A 17,674-nucleotide genomic window follows, 5' to 3' on the forward strand; every position below is an offset into this window, starting at 1 on the left:
CTAAGGTTTTATTTTGTTCCGTGTTGTTCAGGGATTTTTCTAATTCTCAGACCGTTAGAACAAAACCGTGTTATAGAAGTGCTGTATTATACGGGGGTTACCTGTCGTTGGATTTAAGTCTACCATCTTGCAATTTTTAAAAATCTGTTCTTTTTTTAAATTAAAAAAATTTTTTGTTCTGTTCAGATTTTATTTGAAATCTAATTCAAATTGTCAAAGCTACAAAAGCATGTTGCTAAGTCACAACATCCTAAAACAAAATACTACTATTGCCAGCAGATCCATTATACACATTTCTGATGAAATTCATTAGCACAACAAAAACTTCATCTTGAGAAACAGTCACAATGGAAGTAATTTATACAACATAAAACAATGGCAGGTCTACAGATGCCGTTATTCATGAGTTTACACGTACATTCACAAACAAATAAACAAAAACCGAGGAATGCTCTTTCATTTGATTTTTTTTTTAAACAGACTGTTCAGGCACAAAACAAAATCGCATTTCCGATAAGTCACAGCATCTTAAAATTTATGTCAGTGTTTGTTTTTCTTTGACTTTTTATGCGACCTGTGTGAAGAGCGAGACTGAGATCTGGCTGGATTTCTATGCTGATTTTTCAGGAGCTCTGGACCGTGAGCACCTAGACCTTCGAGGAGCGCTTGAACCCGGTGGTGACCTGCCTTTTCTTGTTGGAGTACATTCGTCTTTTTCCTTGCCTTTGATCGAGATTCCAATTTTTCTTTATCCTTCTTATCTCTTTCTCGTTCTCTTTCTAATTCTTTTTATCTCTGTAGCATTCTACTTGCTCCTGAAAGCTTTGGCCTGATTTTTTAGGTCTTTTTCCAGATTCCAATTCATCCTGAAACTTCATAATTTTGAGCTCGATTTCACGAAATTTAGCTCGTTTTTCCTCACTCATTTCAGAGTACTTAGAGAACTTGGACTCAGTCATTTCTTCTTTGATCGGATTAGAGTACAAATAATGTTCTTTGGATTTGGAACTTTGTCTTCTTCATCTTCACTTTCTTCTTGATTTTGATTTTCTTCTTCTGATTTTTCATGCTGGTCAAATAACTCCCATTTAGAAGTCGTTACAGCCTGTGCTTCCAATTCAGATTCATCTACAGCTTCCCATTGTGATAAAGCAACTTTGAATATAGGTTCATTCTTCTGTGAGTCTTCAGTTGCTTAAGGTGCTCCATCGAGATCGTGGTCAAAACCTTTGGTAGGGACCCACCCCATAGAGGTCGTCACTGGGAGCCGTGTCTATAGGAATCCCACGGACATCTTCCAGAGGTGCCCCATCAAGCTTCTCCTCAATGGGGCACCATCGAGCTCATCTGGAACGTCTCTGTCTCCTTTTCTTCAATAATATTTGCAAGTCCTAAGAAAATATTTTGTAGTTTGATCAAAAATGGTTCTGGATAAATTGCCCAATCTTCCCATGCTCTGAAGCAGGCCATTATCTGTTGCTTAAAGTTTTCAGATTAGAAATGGCCTTGAATTGTACGATAGGTAGTATTGAGGTCTGAAAATATCTGACATAACTTTGTTTCAAAATGTTTTCTATAATAAGCATTGGCAACTTTGGCTGAAGAGTTGTACAAAACATCAGAAACCAAATATAATCTGGCAATCTTTTTGGGAGGGGGTGTCTTTAAGATGGACGGTGCCTCAGTATTGCAGTCCACTATTTCTTCAGCAGCTTCAGCATTACTGAGACAGAACACCATTGCACCTCCAATATCACTTTTCCTTGGCGTTGTTAACCCTCGCAGAATTTTTTCTAAATTGTCCCTTTGTTCTTCCTTAAGTGCTCCCTTTTTCATAGGCTCCTCTACAAAAGCTTCTGTTTCTTGCTCTTCTGATATCCCAGGCAGGTATGGATTTAATAGTGGCGGCCCTCAAAAAGATCCGTTTTTGAACATACAAAAATCTTCCGTCTGCCACTTAGTTGGAGAATCTCCCTGTAGAATAAAGCTTCCACTTACAGTAAACATGGGTTGGTGTCTGGTTTTCAAACACGAACCTGAAAGTGGGATTGTTGATTTCTCTGTTCATAATCATAGCTTCAAACATGGGCCCTTCACGTAGGACAAACTCGATCATGCGGTGTATCGGGGCCAGCGGATTCCTTCTCAAAATCCTCCTTGTTTTTAGGCGGTGGTGACATGGGAGTACTGAGATTTTTTAAGCCCTCTCGGCTGCGCATTAAAATTCCTGATGGAGGTGGGGGAAGCGTGTGTTCCATCTTAGAAGGTGGGATGTATATTGGATGTGGAGGAATAGGCACAGCTTTACCCCAACCTAACTTCATTTCAAAAGACATAATCATCTTTCCATTTTAATTTTTTAAAGCTCTTTCAGCCTCTCTTCTATTCATAAAGGCCACAAAGCCACAATTTCTTCTTTTGCTCTTTATCAGTTCTAGGCCACATAATTTTCACACTGGCTAATGATGCAAATCTTCCGAATTCTTGGCACAGCATTTCTTCATTCATCTGTGGGTTAATGTTTCCAAGGTATAAATTCGTTGTGCTTGGATCTCCTACATCATGTGATCCAGGTGCGTAATCATCAAGAACAGATGATCTATTTCTTCTTGAAGGCGCATCCGTGGAACGACACTGACCTTCAGAATCTGACTGAGGCGCCTCAAATCGACTTAACTTGCCTTTTGTTTTATGTCTCTCATCACGCTCTTCATGAATTTGTTTCAATTCTTTGAAGAGTTCCAAATTGCTTTTTTTCTTTTCTTTCTCCCCTTTCTTCAGTGGAGGTTTTTTGGTTTCTATCACCAGAAGAGATGGCGGTCTTTCATTGGATGACTGACTTGGAGGAGTTTTTTGATCCGCAAATCTTGAAGACGGCTTATAGATTTTTGCCTCTTTTTTCATCTGTTTCATGTTCTTCTTTAGCTGCATTAACGACAACTCCACACACAAATGTTTTCACTTTATTACCATCACTTCCTTCAAAAGCAGCAAGAAATTCCTCATAAATCTCAGCAGCGGCCTTTTCATCCTCCTTTTTCTTCATTTCTTCTTGCTCCTTCTTACTTAAAGTTCGCTTAGCTGTACTCGTTTTTCAAATACTCAGTGCTTTAAGTTTGTTTTCTAGAAGAGGTCTTGAAAGATTCTGATGAGAATCACAAAGGCTTTCTTGGGCACTTTCATTCCTATAATTCTGTTTCCTTGGGGTCTTAGGTCGTGTCCGACTTGCCATATGCACATCCGTATCTGAGGGTCCAGATGTATCCATATGTGCATCTGAAGATCCAGATGAATGAACATCTGATGATATGATCTGTGAACTGGCCTTCTGAGATCCGCCTGGTGTTTTGTCCGCCACCTTGAGCTTTGCCCCTCCTTCAGCCTTAAGTCTGTTCTTTGTTCCCTATTTTCTTTTCTTCTTTTGGACTGAATTTTTTTTTTTAGGATTTCATTTTATCTCTACTGTTGGTTTAGCTATACTTCTACTTTTTTGGTTGTTTTTTTGGTATGTTAATTGCTCTAAGGTTTGCCATATGTTACTTTAAGTTACCACAGCCTACTTTCAAGTGATACTATACCAACTCACATATAATGTAAGAACCTAACAATGGTATGCTTCTATTTCCCCTCTCATCCATTATACTATCAGTGGCATTGATTTGACTTGCACATATGTCATAAACCCCACAGTACATTTTAAATTGCTTTTTAAAAATAGAAAATGTATATATTTAAAATATCTTCTATATTTACGACATATTTGTCATTTCTGGCTTTATTCTTTTGTGTAGACCATGTTTCCATCTGGTATTGTTTTCCTTATTCCTTCTGCTTAAAGAATTTCTTTTAACATTTCTTGTGGTACAAGTCTACCATTGACAAATTCTCCCAGCCTTTTGTTTTCGTTTTTTTTCTGAAAACGTCTTTTGTATTCATTTTGACAGTTATTTTCACTGGATATAGAATTCTAGGTTGACTTGTTTGTCTGTGGGCATTTTAATAATACTATTTCTTGGGTTGCATAGTTTCTGATCAGAAGTGTGAAGTCATTCTTAATCTTGATTAATATCTGTAGGTAATGTTTCTCTTTTTTTTCTAGCTGTTTATAAGGTTTTCCCTTTTTAATGGGTTTTTAGCAATTTGATTATGATGTGCCTTAGTATGCTCTTTTTTTTTTTCCTTGCCTTGGTATGCTTTTGTTTGTTCTTCTTGGGGTTTGTGGAGCTTTTTGGATCTGTGAGTTTGTAGTTCTCATCCAGCTTGAAAAATTTTCAGCCATTTTTAAAAAAATATATTTGGTCTCCTCCCCCAGCCCCATTCTTCATTTTGGTCAGTTTCTGTTGCCATGTGTTAAAGTGTACTTACCTTTTCTTCTTGCTAGTATCTAATTTGCTGCCATTCCACTCTGAAATTTTTATTTCAGATATTATATTTTCATCTCTAGAAGTTCTATTTTCTTTTTATACCTTATATTTCCTTCCTTACTATAAACGTTTTCCTTTAAATTCTTTTTTTAATTCTTTTTTTTAAAATTTTTTTTTTTAATTTTTTATATGTCACAATTTAGTTTTAGGTGTACAATATAATTGATTCAATATTTGTCTTTTTTTAAAAAATTGAGTTTAATTCTTGAATAAAGTTATGTCTTAATGTTCTTCACTGCTAATTATTTTTCCTGACTTTTCTTATTATATGTTACACTTTCTTGCTTGTTGACATATGATGAGAGTTTTGATTGAATGCTGGATGCTTTGAATTTTGCACTGTTGAGGGTCTGGATTTTGTGGTCTTACTTTACAGAGTGTTGAGCTTTGTTCTGGTGAGTAGTTAAGTTACTTTTAGTTCATTTTGAGTCCTTCAAGTCCTGTTTTAGCTTTTTAGGGTGGATCTGGGGTTGACTTTACCCTGGGGTTAATCCAATCCCCCCTCCCCACCCCATACAGCCCTTCCAGGTGTCTATTGAATGCCCTGAATGGGCAGTGAGGATACTCCACTCCGGAGTTTGGGACTTGTGAGGGTTCTGGGCACTGTTCAGCTCACAACTTCTTCATCACCCTATTTCCAACCTCTTGGAGTTCTACTCTGTGTATACATTCTAATCTTCAGCAAAGACTCAAGGGAAACTCTAGGCAGATTTCGGGAGTTCTGTTTCTGCATAGCGCTCTGCCATGGAACTCTGCCCTGCAACTTTCAGCGACCTTGGCCTCCCTGAACGCTAGTCCCTGTTTCCTCAACTGGGTGAACCTGCCATGCTCTGCTGCTCCCTCCACCCCCCGTCACGCCCCCTCCCCCCGCTTTGGTCTGAGCGGTGCCTCCTGGCAGAAAGCCAGGGTGATCTTAGGGACCATATCATTTGTTTCTGTTCTGTCAGGAATCACAGTCCCGCACTGCCTGCTGTCCAATGTCTACAAACAGTGGTGCCATTTCTTTTATTTAGTTTTCCAGTTGTTTCCAGCAGGAAGGTACATCTGGCCCCTATTACTCCATCATAGAGCGAAGTCTGTTGGTTGATTTTGAGCAGAGCAGTGACACAGTGTAACTTCTGTTAGCTCATCTTGAATGTCAGCTGCTGGCATTACTCCCACTATTCCCACAGATGAGGAAACTGAGGCTCAGGTTGAACAGTATACACACAGTCACTCAGTTATTAATGCCAACGTTCACACATTGCTGCTGTACCAGTGCCTCTCAAAAAATATTTGTTGAATCTTATTCTTCCCAGCAAAGAACTATAGGCCAGCCTGGCTTAGGACGTACCCAGAGTTCCACAGGCACTAAGCAGATGCAGGATGACTGCGCCTAGACCTGGATGTTCTGCCACTTGCTCAGACTGAGCTGTGTGTGCCCTTGACCTCTGCAATGCTTCAAGGTCAGCACACGGTCACACCTTCTGGCTGGGGAAGGTCAGTGCCCGGGCAGCAGGAGCGAGAGCTCTTTTGTCTCTGTTAAACTGAAAGCGTTTCTTTCTCTGCCACTGTGGTCGTTTGTTTGCTTGCTTGCTTGTTTGTTTTTTAAAGCAGGCTTATGCTTTTGCCCTTCTTCTCTTCCTGCTCTCCGCACTCTGGCCCCTACGGAAATTGACTGGATTGCCTAGAGCCTACTTCTTGTACCTTTGCAATAGACCTCAGCTGTGATTTCTAAACCTTACTATTATTAGTATTGTTTTTAAAATCATAGACCACCCTGTCACGAAATCCAGGATCAAGTTGGAGTTTAATTTGTAGGGATTTGTTCCCAGCCACAAAATCGACATGACCATTTAAAGGGGGTCGATGGAGGCGCAGGTGTTTGAGAAGTGCTAAGTTTTCATAAAAGCTGGACCGGTGAGACTCAGGGCCCGAATGAGCTTGGGGATCCAGCTCTGACAGGTAGTTGGCTGCTCGGGCCTTTGCCTTCTTTGAGGAAACTTCTAGAGCTGCATGTTCAGGATGGGATCTGTCTTCCTCGTCGGCATAAGGAAGCAGGGTCGTCAGGGTGCTCCAAGGGCCTGGTGGTGGTTTGGACGGCGCGGTCTTCATTGCATACTGTGCAGGATGTATAGCCTCCCAGGCGCCTGCCTTCACAATGCCCATGGTGACACCCACAAACACCTTCACACACTTTCAGATGCCCCTTGGGGGTGTTTCTCCCCCGGGATTGAGAACCATCAGGCCACAGCACTGCACTGAGAGCAGGTCAGGTTCGTGTTAGGTCGTAGGTGAAATGTTCTGGGAAAGACACTGCCGTTGTCCTCTGCTTGCTTCATTTGGGCCTAAGTCTGCACAGTGGATCCTTTGTTTTAGTTTTTTAAATTAAACACAATTCCAGCACATATTTGGTAAGTACCGGTGATATTCTAAGTGCTGAGAGTCAGCCTTTCATAAACAGTGAAGGGAAGAGTTCCAGTCAAGATAGTGGAGTAGAAGCACATTTGGGTTTTTTCCAGGTTTTGGTGATTATGAATAGAGCTACTGTAAACATTCAGGTGTGAGTTTTTGTGTGAATGTAAGTTTTCATTTCACTGGGATACGTACCTAGGGGTATGATTGTTGGGTCATATGGTAAGTTTATGTTTTTCTTTATGAGAAACGCCAAACTGTTTTCCACAGTGGCTGTGTCAGTTTGCATTGTCACCAGTCATGTATGAGGGGACCGTTTTGTCTATACATTCTTGCTACCACTTGGTATTTTATTTTTTTTCATTTGGCCATTCTAATAAATGGTAGTTGTATTAAAAATAGGTAAGATGGCAAAGTACCTGCCTTCAAGGAGCTTAACATCTAGTGCGGAGAGATAGATAATAAACTAATCATCCAATGAAGAATTTCAGGTGGTATTATCAAGGAAATCAACAGGGAGCCTAATAAAGATGAAGGCCATTTTGGTCATGAAGAAACAGTTTTCTAAAGGACACTGACACCGAAAATGGGGGATGGGCCATTTTAGACTGCAGCTATTTCAACATGAGCTAGAGAATCATCTGGAGTGTGATCGGTATCGGGCAATTCCCAGGTTGGCGAGAAGTCCTTGTGCATTCACTGATGAGGGCTGCCTGACCTCAGACAGCACTGTGACTTGGAATACGGCTGGGGGAAATGCTTGCTGCTCTCTTAGTAGCCCCGAGATTGAATATGGAGGGCTGGCTTGGGGTGCGGGGACCCCAGAAGGCTCTGGGAAGCCAAACCTTGAGGAATTTGGGGAGTGTTGCTGTTGGAAGTTCCTTGGTGGGGACATGTACACACATACGTGCTTCTATGGCCTTTTAATATCTTTGGAAGAATACATAAGGAACCAGCATCAGTGGTGGGTCTCCTAAGGAAGAGGGGACTGAGTGTTGGGATGAGAGGAAAGGTTTCTTTTAAAAATTTTTAAATATTAAAAAATATAAAATAATATAAAAATATAAATATAAAATTTTTTTAAAAGCAGAATATACTTAACTTGGCTCACAATTTCAAAAGGTGCAAAAAGGCATATGATGGCAGAGACTTACTTGGTAATGTATACTGTTTAAAGTTTTCCCTCTGGAAAATATTAGCTATTCAAGAGATAAACTAATTTTAAGGGAAATTCCTTGGCGATAATGATTCACAGTGATCTCAGGAATTAAGTTTTGGATTAAGTCAGAATGAGGCATCCTAAATATTAAAGCTGTTTGCATTACTTTGTTTCATGTACTCAAAAAAACCTACATTATTATTTATGGGGTAGCATTACGGTTGTTGCTTAAGAAAATGTGGTCTAAGCCAACTTGATTATTTTGATTAAGTAGAAAGGTTCAGGTCCATTTAGTACCAGTTACTTGCTGAGTCATGGGTGAGTTATTTAACCTCCCTTGCCTCAGTTTCCTCATCAGCAATAATTGCATAAATTTATTGTGAGAATCAAATGAAGGAAGAGCTAAACAAATTTTAGCAGTTAGCATTTACCAGGTGGAGTGAAGGAAGCCTTCTGGAAGATAATGAACTTTAACTTATACCGTGTTTCCCCGAAGATACGACCTAGCTGGACCATCAGCTCTAATGCATCTTTTGGAGCAAAAATTAATGTAAGACCCGGTCTTATTTTAATATAATATAAGACCGGGTCTTATATGGTATATAATATAATATAATGTAATGTAATATAATAATGTTATATATATTAATGTTATAATATAATAATGTAATATAATATATAATATAATTACTGGGTCTTATATTAATTTTTGCTCCAAAAGACACATTAAAGCTGATGGTCCGGTTAGGTCTTATTTTTGGGGAAACACAGTAGTCCATTCACTTGAATTAAAACCATTGTTCTCTTCTTTGTTGCTCATTCATTCATTTATTCAGTCAGCAAATATCTATGGAAGGCCTGATCTGTGCCCATACTGTCCTAGGCCCTGGGGATACAGTGAAAAGCAAACACAGTTTCTGCCCCCGTGGAGTTTATAATCTGGTGAGGGACACGGATGTCAACCTGATAATCACACATGTAAAGTCGCAGTTCTGCTCCGTCCTTGAAGGAGAGGTATAGTCTGTCAGTGTGTGACAGACAGGGAGAGTTGACCCTGCCATGGATGTCAGAGGATTGCTACCCCGAGGAAGTAACTGAGCTGAGAGCTGAAGGACAAAGTAAACTGCCAGAGGAAAGGCAGGAATAGCCTGTGCAAAGGCCCGAGGAAGCAGCGGCCAGTGTGTCTGCTGTGGGCAAGCGGGGGATTATGGTGCCCCACAGACCTGAGATGCGGTCCGAGTAGATGCAAGTCCTTGCAGGCCACGCGGAGAAGGGTTTTCTGTGCTAGAGTTGTTGTTTACCAGGGTGGGAGGGTGGATGGGAGCTGAGATAGATGATCGGAGCATCATTTTGAAATGATAGTCTGTTTGCAGTGTGGAAATGAACTGGAAGAGGCCCAGCGCGGCTGGGGGTGAGCTGGTTAGGCTGTTGCAGTGGTCCCGGCAGGAGATTTTGGAAGCGTGGCCCATAGTAATTGCAGTGGATGTGGAGAGAAGTGGATGGACTGATTCCATGGATATTTAGGAAGGACTGTTGGCAGGACTTGATGTGTTAGCTCTGGCAAGTGGGGGAGAAGGCGCTGTCATGAATGGCCTCTTGGATTCTGGTTTGCATATTTCGATGGAAGATTGTCCCATTCACTCACGGAACACTAGAAGAGGATATGTGTGGCAGAGGAAGGGGATTACGAATCTACTAAGGACTTGTTAAGTCCAAGAGGAGGCGGGAATGCAATTGGATGTGGAACTCAGAGGGGTCTGGGCTAGAGATCTAAATGCATGAGCTTCTTGATACCTGGAGCTGGGGGAGGCCGGGTGGCGGGAAAGCATGCGCAAATCTCCCCGAGACTTTCTAGTCAGTTTCCACATGTGCTAGCTTAGTTTCATGCTGGCTGGCCTTGTCCTGGGACAAGAAGGCGCTCTTGGGACAGGACTTTGGATAAGGAGGTAGGTAGAGTCCATCTTCCAGCAAGGTCCTCGCCACTGTGCTGTGTGTCAGCTGTGTGGTAGGAAGCAACTGGGTGGAAGAAATTCTTTGGGGACCTTCTGTGGAGTGGACTGTTTTCCTTTCCTGCCTTCTGCCCTCCTTCCCAGGAAGCCTGGCACTTGCCATCTGAACTAGCTGGAAGGAGAAGAGGCTGGTCCTGAGACCCACACATTAGCTGCACTTGTCTGGATATTATCTGTAGATAATTGGAAATTGGCTCGAACATCAGTAACAGTAAACTAATCACAGCTCTCGCAAACTGCTTGCTTTATTGTTTTGGAGATTTGTAAATTTCCTCCGAGTCTGTCTGTCTGTCTGTCTCTCTCCCTTTCTGTAAATTTTGGTCAGCTCAACTAAGGGTTGAAGGCAGATGTGAGGGTAAGGGAGAGAGATCCAAAGAAGGAAACGGACCAGAGCCGGGCGAGTGGGCCACAATGCCACCTGCCTGTCGGTTGGTCTGTTTATCTGTCAGCCTGTCACCAGCTTATTTTAAAAAAAGGATGTAAGCCTGGCGTGCTTTTCTACTGTGGATTGGTGTCCTTGGTAACTGGTTGTCACTTCCTGGCTCCGAGTAGATGCCCAGAGAAAAATCCTGAATGTGGGCAGGTGGGGCCCCCTGGTGGCTGGATCTGGTTCTCCACTTCTCTGCTTTTTCCTGGTCAGCTTCCTGGGGAGGTGGCAAGGAGGAAGTTTGCTGTCACCGAAAGCCTTCCCTCTGGACTTTGCCATTTCCGTGGATTTTGCGATGGCCTGAGCCTCTGCTGCTCAGCTGCTGGTCTTGGGCCCTCCTCAGTCAAAGCCAGCCTTCCTGAGGCTCCATGACAGTGAACCCAGACACAGCCTCTTCGTGTTCACTGGCAACTTCAGAGCCTTGCGGCTTCTCACAGGTAGCCCACCCGGCCCCCTCGGCAGCGTGTAAAAGCGGCGAGAGCTCGGAGACAGGTGGTGTGTGTTGCTTGAGTAGAACGTCTGTGGTTTGGGGATGTCCATTGGGTGGCACTGTGATCTTATTTTTGTTTGTTTTTCTTCGCAGCCAAGCTCTACTCCAGGAAGTGAAAATGGGATGCCCCGAGAGGCACTGGTAAGAACCCAAGTTGTGTCTGTATCGTTTTCTAATAATTAAAGCTAAAGAAACCGTATCATCCTGTAGTTCTACATCAGTAGTGCCCCCCGGAAAGTAGGGGTTGTGTGGAGACTGACCCCGTCAGTGACCTCTGACCTTCTGGCATCCGGGATTAGTGCGATCTCCTTAGTAAAGCCTGGTCTTTTCTGGAACTAAAAGCTTGTCCTGGTTGGTGATGTACCATTTGGTTTGTTGCTGACTAGTAGTAATTAGTGGGGTGCCTGAACGCTTTGGGGGCCGAGTCGGGGTGAGGTTGCAGGGCCTAACTAACCACGTTGCTCCTTGATTGTCTGGAATGGACGTTCTCTGCTCCGCAGGGGAGAGCACCTCGGTGGCCTTTGACGAACAGACAAGGGGGGGAGTTCCGTTTTTGCCTGCTCAGTACTTAGGATTGTGATATTCGTTACCAACATGGTCCGCTTATGCTGTTGACAGGGAAGAGGCCTGCTAAGTCCCGGAGGTCATATTTTTTACAGCGTGCTTTTGCTTTGGTCTGAGCCAGAGTCCCTGCCCGCCTGCCCCATTTTCACCCCAGTTTGCATTTCAGGGCCTGCTGTCAGTCCCGTTGGCTGGCTAGTGAGATCTGTTCTGTACAAACCAGACAAGTTTCATGGAGGGGCCAGCTTCAGGTCGAACTTTTCAGAGCTTTCTCTTTCTTGGAATAGTGACAGCAAGTTTACGGATGTACCACTCAGCTTTTGTTTCTGCGGGGCCTGGTATTTTACCTGTTTTGCTTCCCTCTCCTTCTGGCAGTAGCGGGTGGAGGTGCCGTGAGGGTCCCAGGCAGGGTGAGCGAGTCTGAATGCTAGCCTGTACTACGGCTTTCCAAGGCAGGCAGTGAGCCGTACAGGGACCCAGGCGGTGCAGGTCCTGCCAGGACTGCGTCAGGGAGTTTGCTGTCATCGTGTCACACCCCACAGCGGCTTCATTTCCCTCTTGGTAGTGCCTAGGTTCTTCCTTGACATCCCAGTGGGGTGTGAAGGTGGTGTGAAGCCAGGAGACTTCGCCCTGCCACTCGCTTAGCTAGGGAGCGCGAGCGTTTCCCGCAGGGCCTGCGCGGTGCCCCTCGGGCTGGTGTTGTGGCTGGTTTTGGACTAAAGTCCTAACTGAACATGGTCGTCCTTCAACCCTTTACTTCCTCAAATGTCAGTCTCCTGATTTAATTACTGAACGCCGGAAGAGTGGCCGGTCCATTGTGGGGGGGCGTGATTGGCCAAACTCTTGGAGGTCCTTCCTAGCAGCGAGCCCTAAGCACTCAGCAGCCTCGCTGATTTCTGGGTATTTGGAACCCTGCGGCCCCTTTGCTCTGCTGGTGCTTCTGTGCCCTGCTCTTCCTGCTGTTGTGCATCTGCGTGTTGGTGGTGTTTTTATTTCTTTCTTTTCTGGGAGGCCCTGAGCAGTCTTCAAACCCTAGTAGCCTGCGATTGTCCAGAGTTCAGACTCATTCTCTCCAGGCCAATCTACAATTACCTTATATTTAATTAATATTTTTTCCCCTCTTTACGTACTTGCTGCATAATTGCTCAGAGGAAAGAAAACACATAGCAGCAATTTATATATATATAAAAAAAACAATAATTAAAAAAAAAACCCCGAAATAAACTCCCATCTCATTTGGGCTGATCCTGTGAGTTGGGTAATTAGGGCCCTATTAAAAGGTAGACCCCTCTTTTTTTTTATTAATTTTTTTATATTAAACTCCCACCGTCTCTCAGTCATGCCCTTATTGCTTTTGGCCAACCATTTGCAGCAGCCTGATTAAATGAGGGCACCAGCCGAGTTGTGTGGTCTTGTGTGAGCCACTTCTGCCTCGTGGGAGTGGCAGTGGGAGGGTGTCAGGCAGGGGAGCCCGCCAAGGGGCGAGCGAGGGCTCACGTGACAGGTTGTGGGTGCAGGACCAGCTGCTATGACCTGGCAGCAGGATGGACGTGGTCAAGAGTCACAGGGTGCCGGAGAGGTGATGGCTAGTACGTCGCCCGCAGCTCAGAGAGCCTCAGTACAGTGGGAGGTTTCTCAGGCCGTGTGTGTGTGTGTGTGTGTGTGTGTGTGTGTGTGTGTGTGTGTGTGGTCCTCTCCTGGATGCTCTAGACGAGCAGACAATTGAAGAATAAAACTAAGCCTTTGTTTCAAGTAATTTATATATTTTGTTTGGAGAAAAGGCAATTGCGTACATGAAACAATTAGCAAACAGCACAAGGCTGTGTATAATTTTAGCAAACAGTCCAAAATCGTATATAATGTGGTGCAGAATTGCCCGGCTTGGAGTATAAGAGAGCCCTCATTATTCCGAGAAGGAGTTTTGCAGAGAAAGTGGGGGGGGTCTCGGGGAGGAGGGCACCTCGGGGTGGTTTTTGTGGAGCTTGAAGCCAAGCCTTGAGGAACAGGATACTTCAGTGTTGAGGGAACACCCCGGTGTGTGTTCTTGTTTTCAGCTCAGTATAAAGTCCCTCAGTGGGAGCGGCCTGTGTCCCGCACTCAGAGCTGAGCTTGGGGTGCTGAAGACAAATGCCCTGATTCTTTGTCTGCAGCACTAGAGGATGACTTTGGAATCATTTCCGCCTTATTAAAAAAGTAAGTTATAATTATTAAAAAAAAAAAGTAAATTATAACAAGAGCCTCTACTGAGAGTAGTCAGTACTGTGCAAATGGCGTTGACAGGTGGATGTATCGGGGCATGTTGCATTATTGTTTTGCTTTATTTGCTGGGAAGGAACGGCCTGATTTTCATTTCTGTCCTCTCTGGACCATAAACACTGTCTTGTGATTTTGTGGTGAGCAGTACAGTCGTGTGGTGTCTACATGACACATTTGTGATTCCAGCTGTCCCCAGGTCTTGATGCTACCCCAGCCTTCTCTTGCCCCTTCAGTCCTCCCCTTTCCCTCAAAACCCTCCCAGCACCCCCAGATGTACAGTGGGATAGTTGCCCTATAATGTCATGTTCTCAGGGCTGGAGACGGGTGAACAGACCAGTCTTGATAAAGTCTGTCAGCTCCCAGTTGAAATTCTGATGGTTAATGACAAAACTCTGCCAGAATGAAAGTGGCTTACTGCTTTGTACTCCTTCACTGACCTCTGCCTCCTAGGGCAGAGATTTGACAGCCCCCAGAGTACTGACTCCAGACCTGTCAGTTTCCTGTAGACCCGAGTTCTCTCGTCATCGGTGTGGACACGTGCCCAGGCTCTCGCAGACTGTGGCTGGGTTCCCGCAGGGCTCTGGCGGGATCAGTCCGCCTAGTCCATGGGTCCGTAAGAATGGGTGGGCAGTTGTCTGCATGGTGTAACAGCCCTGTCTTGCCTACGTACAGAAACTGGGGTTAAGTCATCTTCCGAGAGTCCTTTTAGTCATAGGATTTTAGGTTATTTGAAGTAGGCAATAAATCAGTTTCATTTACGTGTCTTGTTTACTTGTTTCAACGCAACTAGTTCCTCGGTGTTCAGCCCCACTATTGCTCACGTGCTTTACACAGCGCTTACGGATTTGGGCTAAGCTAGAATTTCAGGTTTTTGCTTTGACACCATGTTCTTTCTAATGGATGAGTCTCCTACTTTCCTCACTTCCTCTAACTTGAAGGTATAGGATTTGTTGGTTTGTTTGTTTTTCTGTTTCTATCCTTTCCCTGCATCCATCCACCAAAAGAATGCCAGACTACACAGAATGTATTTTTCTAAATGACAGTAGTTTCTACATTATCACCTTCCCGAGGATTAGTATTTTGCAGTACGCTGAATTATTAAAAATAAGGATGCCCTACATGGCAGGGCCGGGCTGTGTCTCAGTAGTTTTGTCCTCTTAGTACGGAAATAGCCTGTACCCTCCGGTTTCTCCTCGAGGCTAAGACGGAGCCTGGCCCAGGGGGGTGCACGTCATGTATTTGATCTCAGTCCTCCCCGGGGGAGCTCAACCACCTTACACCGGGCACCTACACCCTGGTTTTCTCTTTGGTTTTTGAGTCAGTTAACCGGAGGTTGGGAATCAAAAGGCCGTGAGGATCTTGATGGATTCAGGGAGCTCGTCTGTGAGTTTCTCTTTAAGAATAGCTATGGCTAGTTGCCTGTCTTTCAGAGACCTCTCACAGGTCTTCCTGGCAGCGTCTCCCTGTGTTCGTATCTTCTGTGGTGAGAGTACTTTGGTGCCCGTACAGGTGGGCTCACGTGGACAGGTGGTTCTCAGGTGTTGCCCACACAGAGACATTTCTCAGGGATGACATTTACATGGCCAACGCGTTTCTTTGTGCACATTCTCCACATATGGGTGTGGGTATATCTGCATATGTGGAACATATAACACACACACACACACACACACACATATTTGTTTTATAAAATTCAAAGCACTTGGTGGGGAAATAAAGTTCATTTTAATAGTGAATTCATGCATGGGGCAATGAAACTAGCCATTTAAAGATTTCAGGAAACTTATTTTTCCAGGAAAAATAAATAAATATGGCAAACCTAAAATCTTAAGCATTATTATTTTAAAAATCTGGGATGGTTGATTTCTGCGGGCTGTAGCCGAGTAGGTGTGCTGACACGAGCTGCATTTCCCACCTCTGTTTCCCACTCAGGGACTTCTGTCTGGATGCAGGTGACTGGGGAGGACGTTATAAGGATAATGCTAAATCTGCTCTATTTATTTGTTTTCAAAAAGTGAATCAGCTTCAGATTTGGGTGCATGAACTGTTACTAGCAACGCATGATGGGGGCTCCCCTCGGAACTGCTGCTGAGAAACGTGGGACTAAAATCAAGTGTGAACAGCTTGGGGGTTGGGTTCTGGTGTAATTCTGGTGGTGACATGGTCATGTGCCCAGACCGTGGATACTGGGCCTGTGGCCTGGGCACCGGTCAGATAGGAAGCCATGTTGGCTTCTTCCTTCTCCACTCCCCTCTCGTCAACAGTGGAAACCTTTAATGAAGCGAACGGTGCTCTTTTACTATAACACCGTCGTCACCCCTTGTTTGGGAGGGTGCCTGAGATTCCCGCCCGCCTGCCCTGCAGGTCGGGGGAGGAAAGCTGCTTAGAACTAAATGCTGAAAAGGATGAACTTGAGAAAAGCCTCATTCCGTCTCTGGGTGGCTTCTCTGTAATCTCCAGGCCACTTACTGATTTTGAAATTACTGCCTCTTCCTACTCTGTCCTTCCTATTATGGACTGCGAGGGTTTATTGAATAGACTAGGCGGTGCCCTTCAAATTCTTTCCTCTTTCAGGTAAATGAAGAGGTTGTTTTTTTCAGTTTCAAGGTATCCTTTTACAAATAATTATTAGATGAATCGAAACTCTTAGGAGTAATAATTAGAGAAATGGAATTTGAAATAGTTATTCAGCTTTGTTTATACTTCAGGTCCCTGGCTTTCCTGGTAACACTTTATATTTGCTATAGTTCCTGTAATCAGAGGCGCTGACTGCTGGATCACCAAACAGTGTCTTCGCTTTGCAGATGTGGGAACTGAGCTGAGCACTCGAGTGCCTTTTCTCAGAGCCACACAGTGACAGCGGGCAGGATTCAGACTTAGCAGCAGCACCCTTCTCGCGGAAGAAGTGGGCCTGTTTCCTCCTTGTTCTCCTGGAGGTGCAGTCTTAGAGTTCCTGCCTCGCCATTGCTGAAGATGGGATATGCAAAGCTCTTCCTTGGGCAGAGGGACCGGTTTCTGTGTAAAATCAATTACTGTCTCATCTGAAAGAATTGTCACGTAAAAGCGTCCTTTTTAAGTGTGACCTAAAGAGTGGGCATTCCATGTGGCAAACTCAGTAAATCCCCCACGTGCCCCCCTTTTGAGAACCACTGAATGTCATGTTGTACTTTGGACAGCTGTGTGCCTTACCTTTTCCAGGATGATTTCAACTTTAATTTTTTCACCCACTGTCAAATTTCGCCCACTGACCAATTTGGGGTTGAAAAATACGATCTTGTAGTTAATCCCACTTCTGCGCTGTGAGAAGCCGCAGGAAGATAAAGTGGCGCTTTGGAGGCCGCGTTTGCTGCCCTCCCTTCTTCCCTCCCAGCTCTCCTTTCCTTTATGGTTTGTAGTTATAACCAAGATTTATGCTTGTTGCTCCACAAATCTTTTCTCTGCCATTCTGAGTTTGTCTGAACCGTCTAGAGATGGGGCCGACACTGGTGATTCTTGAGGTAAATCTACCCGGGGGCATTCCCTGACACTCAGAGTCCGAGAGGAGCGAACTCGGGGCCCCCAGTGGACTGGGAGTCCTGATAAATCGCCCTTGTCGAGAAGAAGACATGCTGTCACCTTTGTGACCTCTTGCCTTAGCAGTGACTCTGGTGGCGCAACTCTCCGTTTTGTGCTTGCTGAGTCTGTGGGGTGACTCTGAGTCAGCGATCACTCCCTTTACCCAGCAGTGTCAGCCAAGAAGCCCCCACCCCATGTCCCTTGTGGTCCAATTGGGCAAGAGGGTCTTTAGGGGTAGCGCCGTTCTTTCCAGCCTGGTGGGGAGGAGCTGCTAACAGAAGCAGGCATGCAGGTTAATTTTTTGTTGACATGGTTTAGTTTTTCCACAGTTCACCAAATAGGGATTTTGATGGAGAAGGGAAAAGGAAACAACATTTGTTAAACATCTCCTCCGCACCT

General features: G+C 44.4%; 1 protein-coding gene and 1 pseudogene across 4 annotated transcripts in view; one reads left to right on the forward strand and one right to left on the reverse strand.

Moving 5' to 3' along the window:
• The window catches only part of PEX14 (peroxisomal biogenesis factor 14), a 156,080-nt gene that overhangs the window by 40,931 nt on the left and 97,475 nt on the right, over positions 1-17,674 (forward strand). For 2 of the 4 annotated variants that reach the window (XM_033114725.1, XM_033114726.1), the window contains exon 2: positions 10,997-11,044. The exons of 1 other annotated variant lie outside the window; for it this stretch is intronic. In XM_033114725.1, coding sequence (XP_032970616.1) covers positions 10,997-11,044 — 48 coding nt within the window. Of the gene's footprint in view, positions 1-10,668; positions 10,851-10,996; positions 11,045-17,674 lie in introns of those variants that run through there. One more of the 4 variants, XM_033114724.1, reaches the window with a different exon arrangement.
• On the reverse strand, positions 541-6,572 carry LOC117026686 (U2 snRNP-associated SURP motif-containing protein-like; annotated as a pseudogene).

This window comes from Rhinolophus ferrumequinum, chromosome 9 (genome assembly GCF_004115265.2).
Source record: "Rhinolophus ferrumequinum isolate MPI-CBG mRhiFer1 chromosome 9, mRhiFer1_v1.p, whole genome shotgun sequence".
NCBI lineage: Eukaryota > Metazoa > Chordata > Mammalia > Chiroptera > Rhinolophidae > Rhinolophus > Rhinolophus ferrumequinum.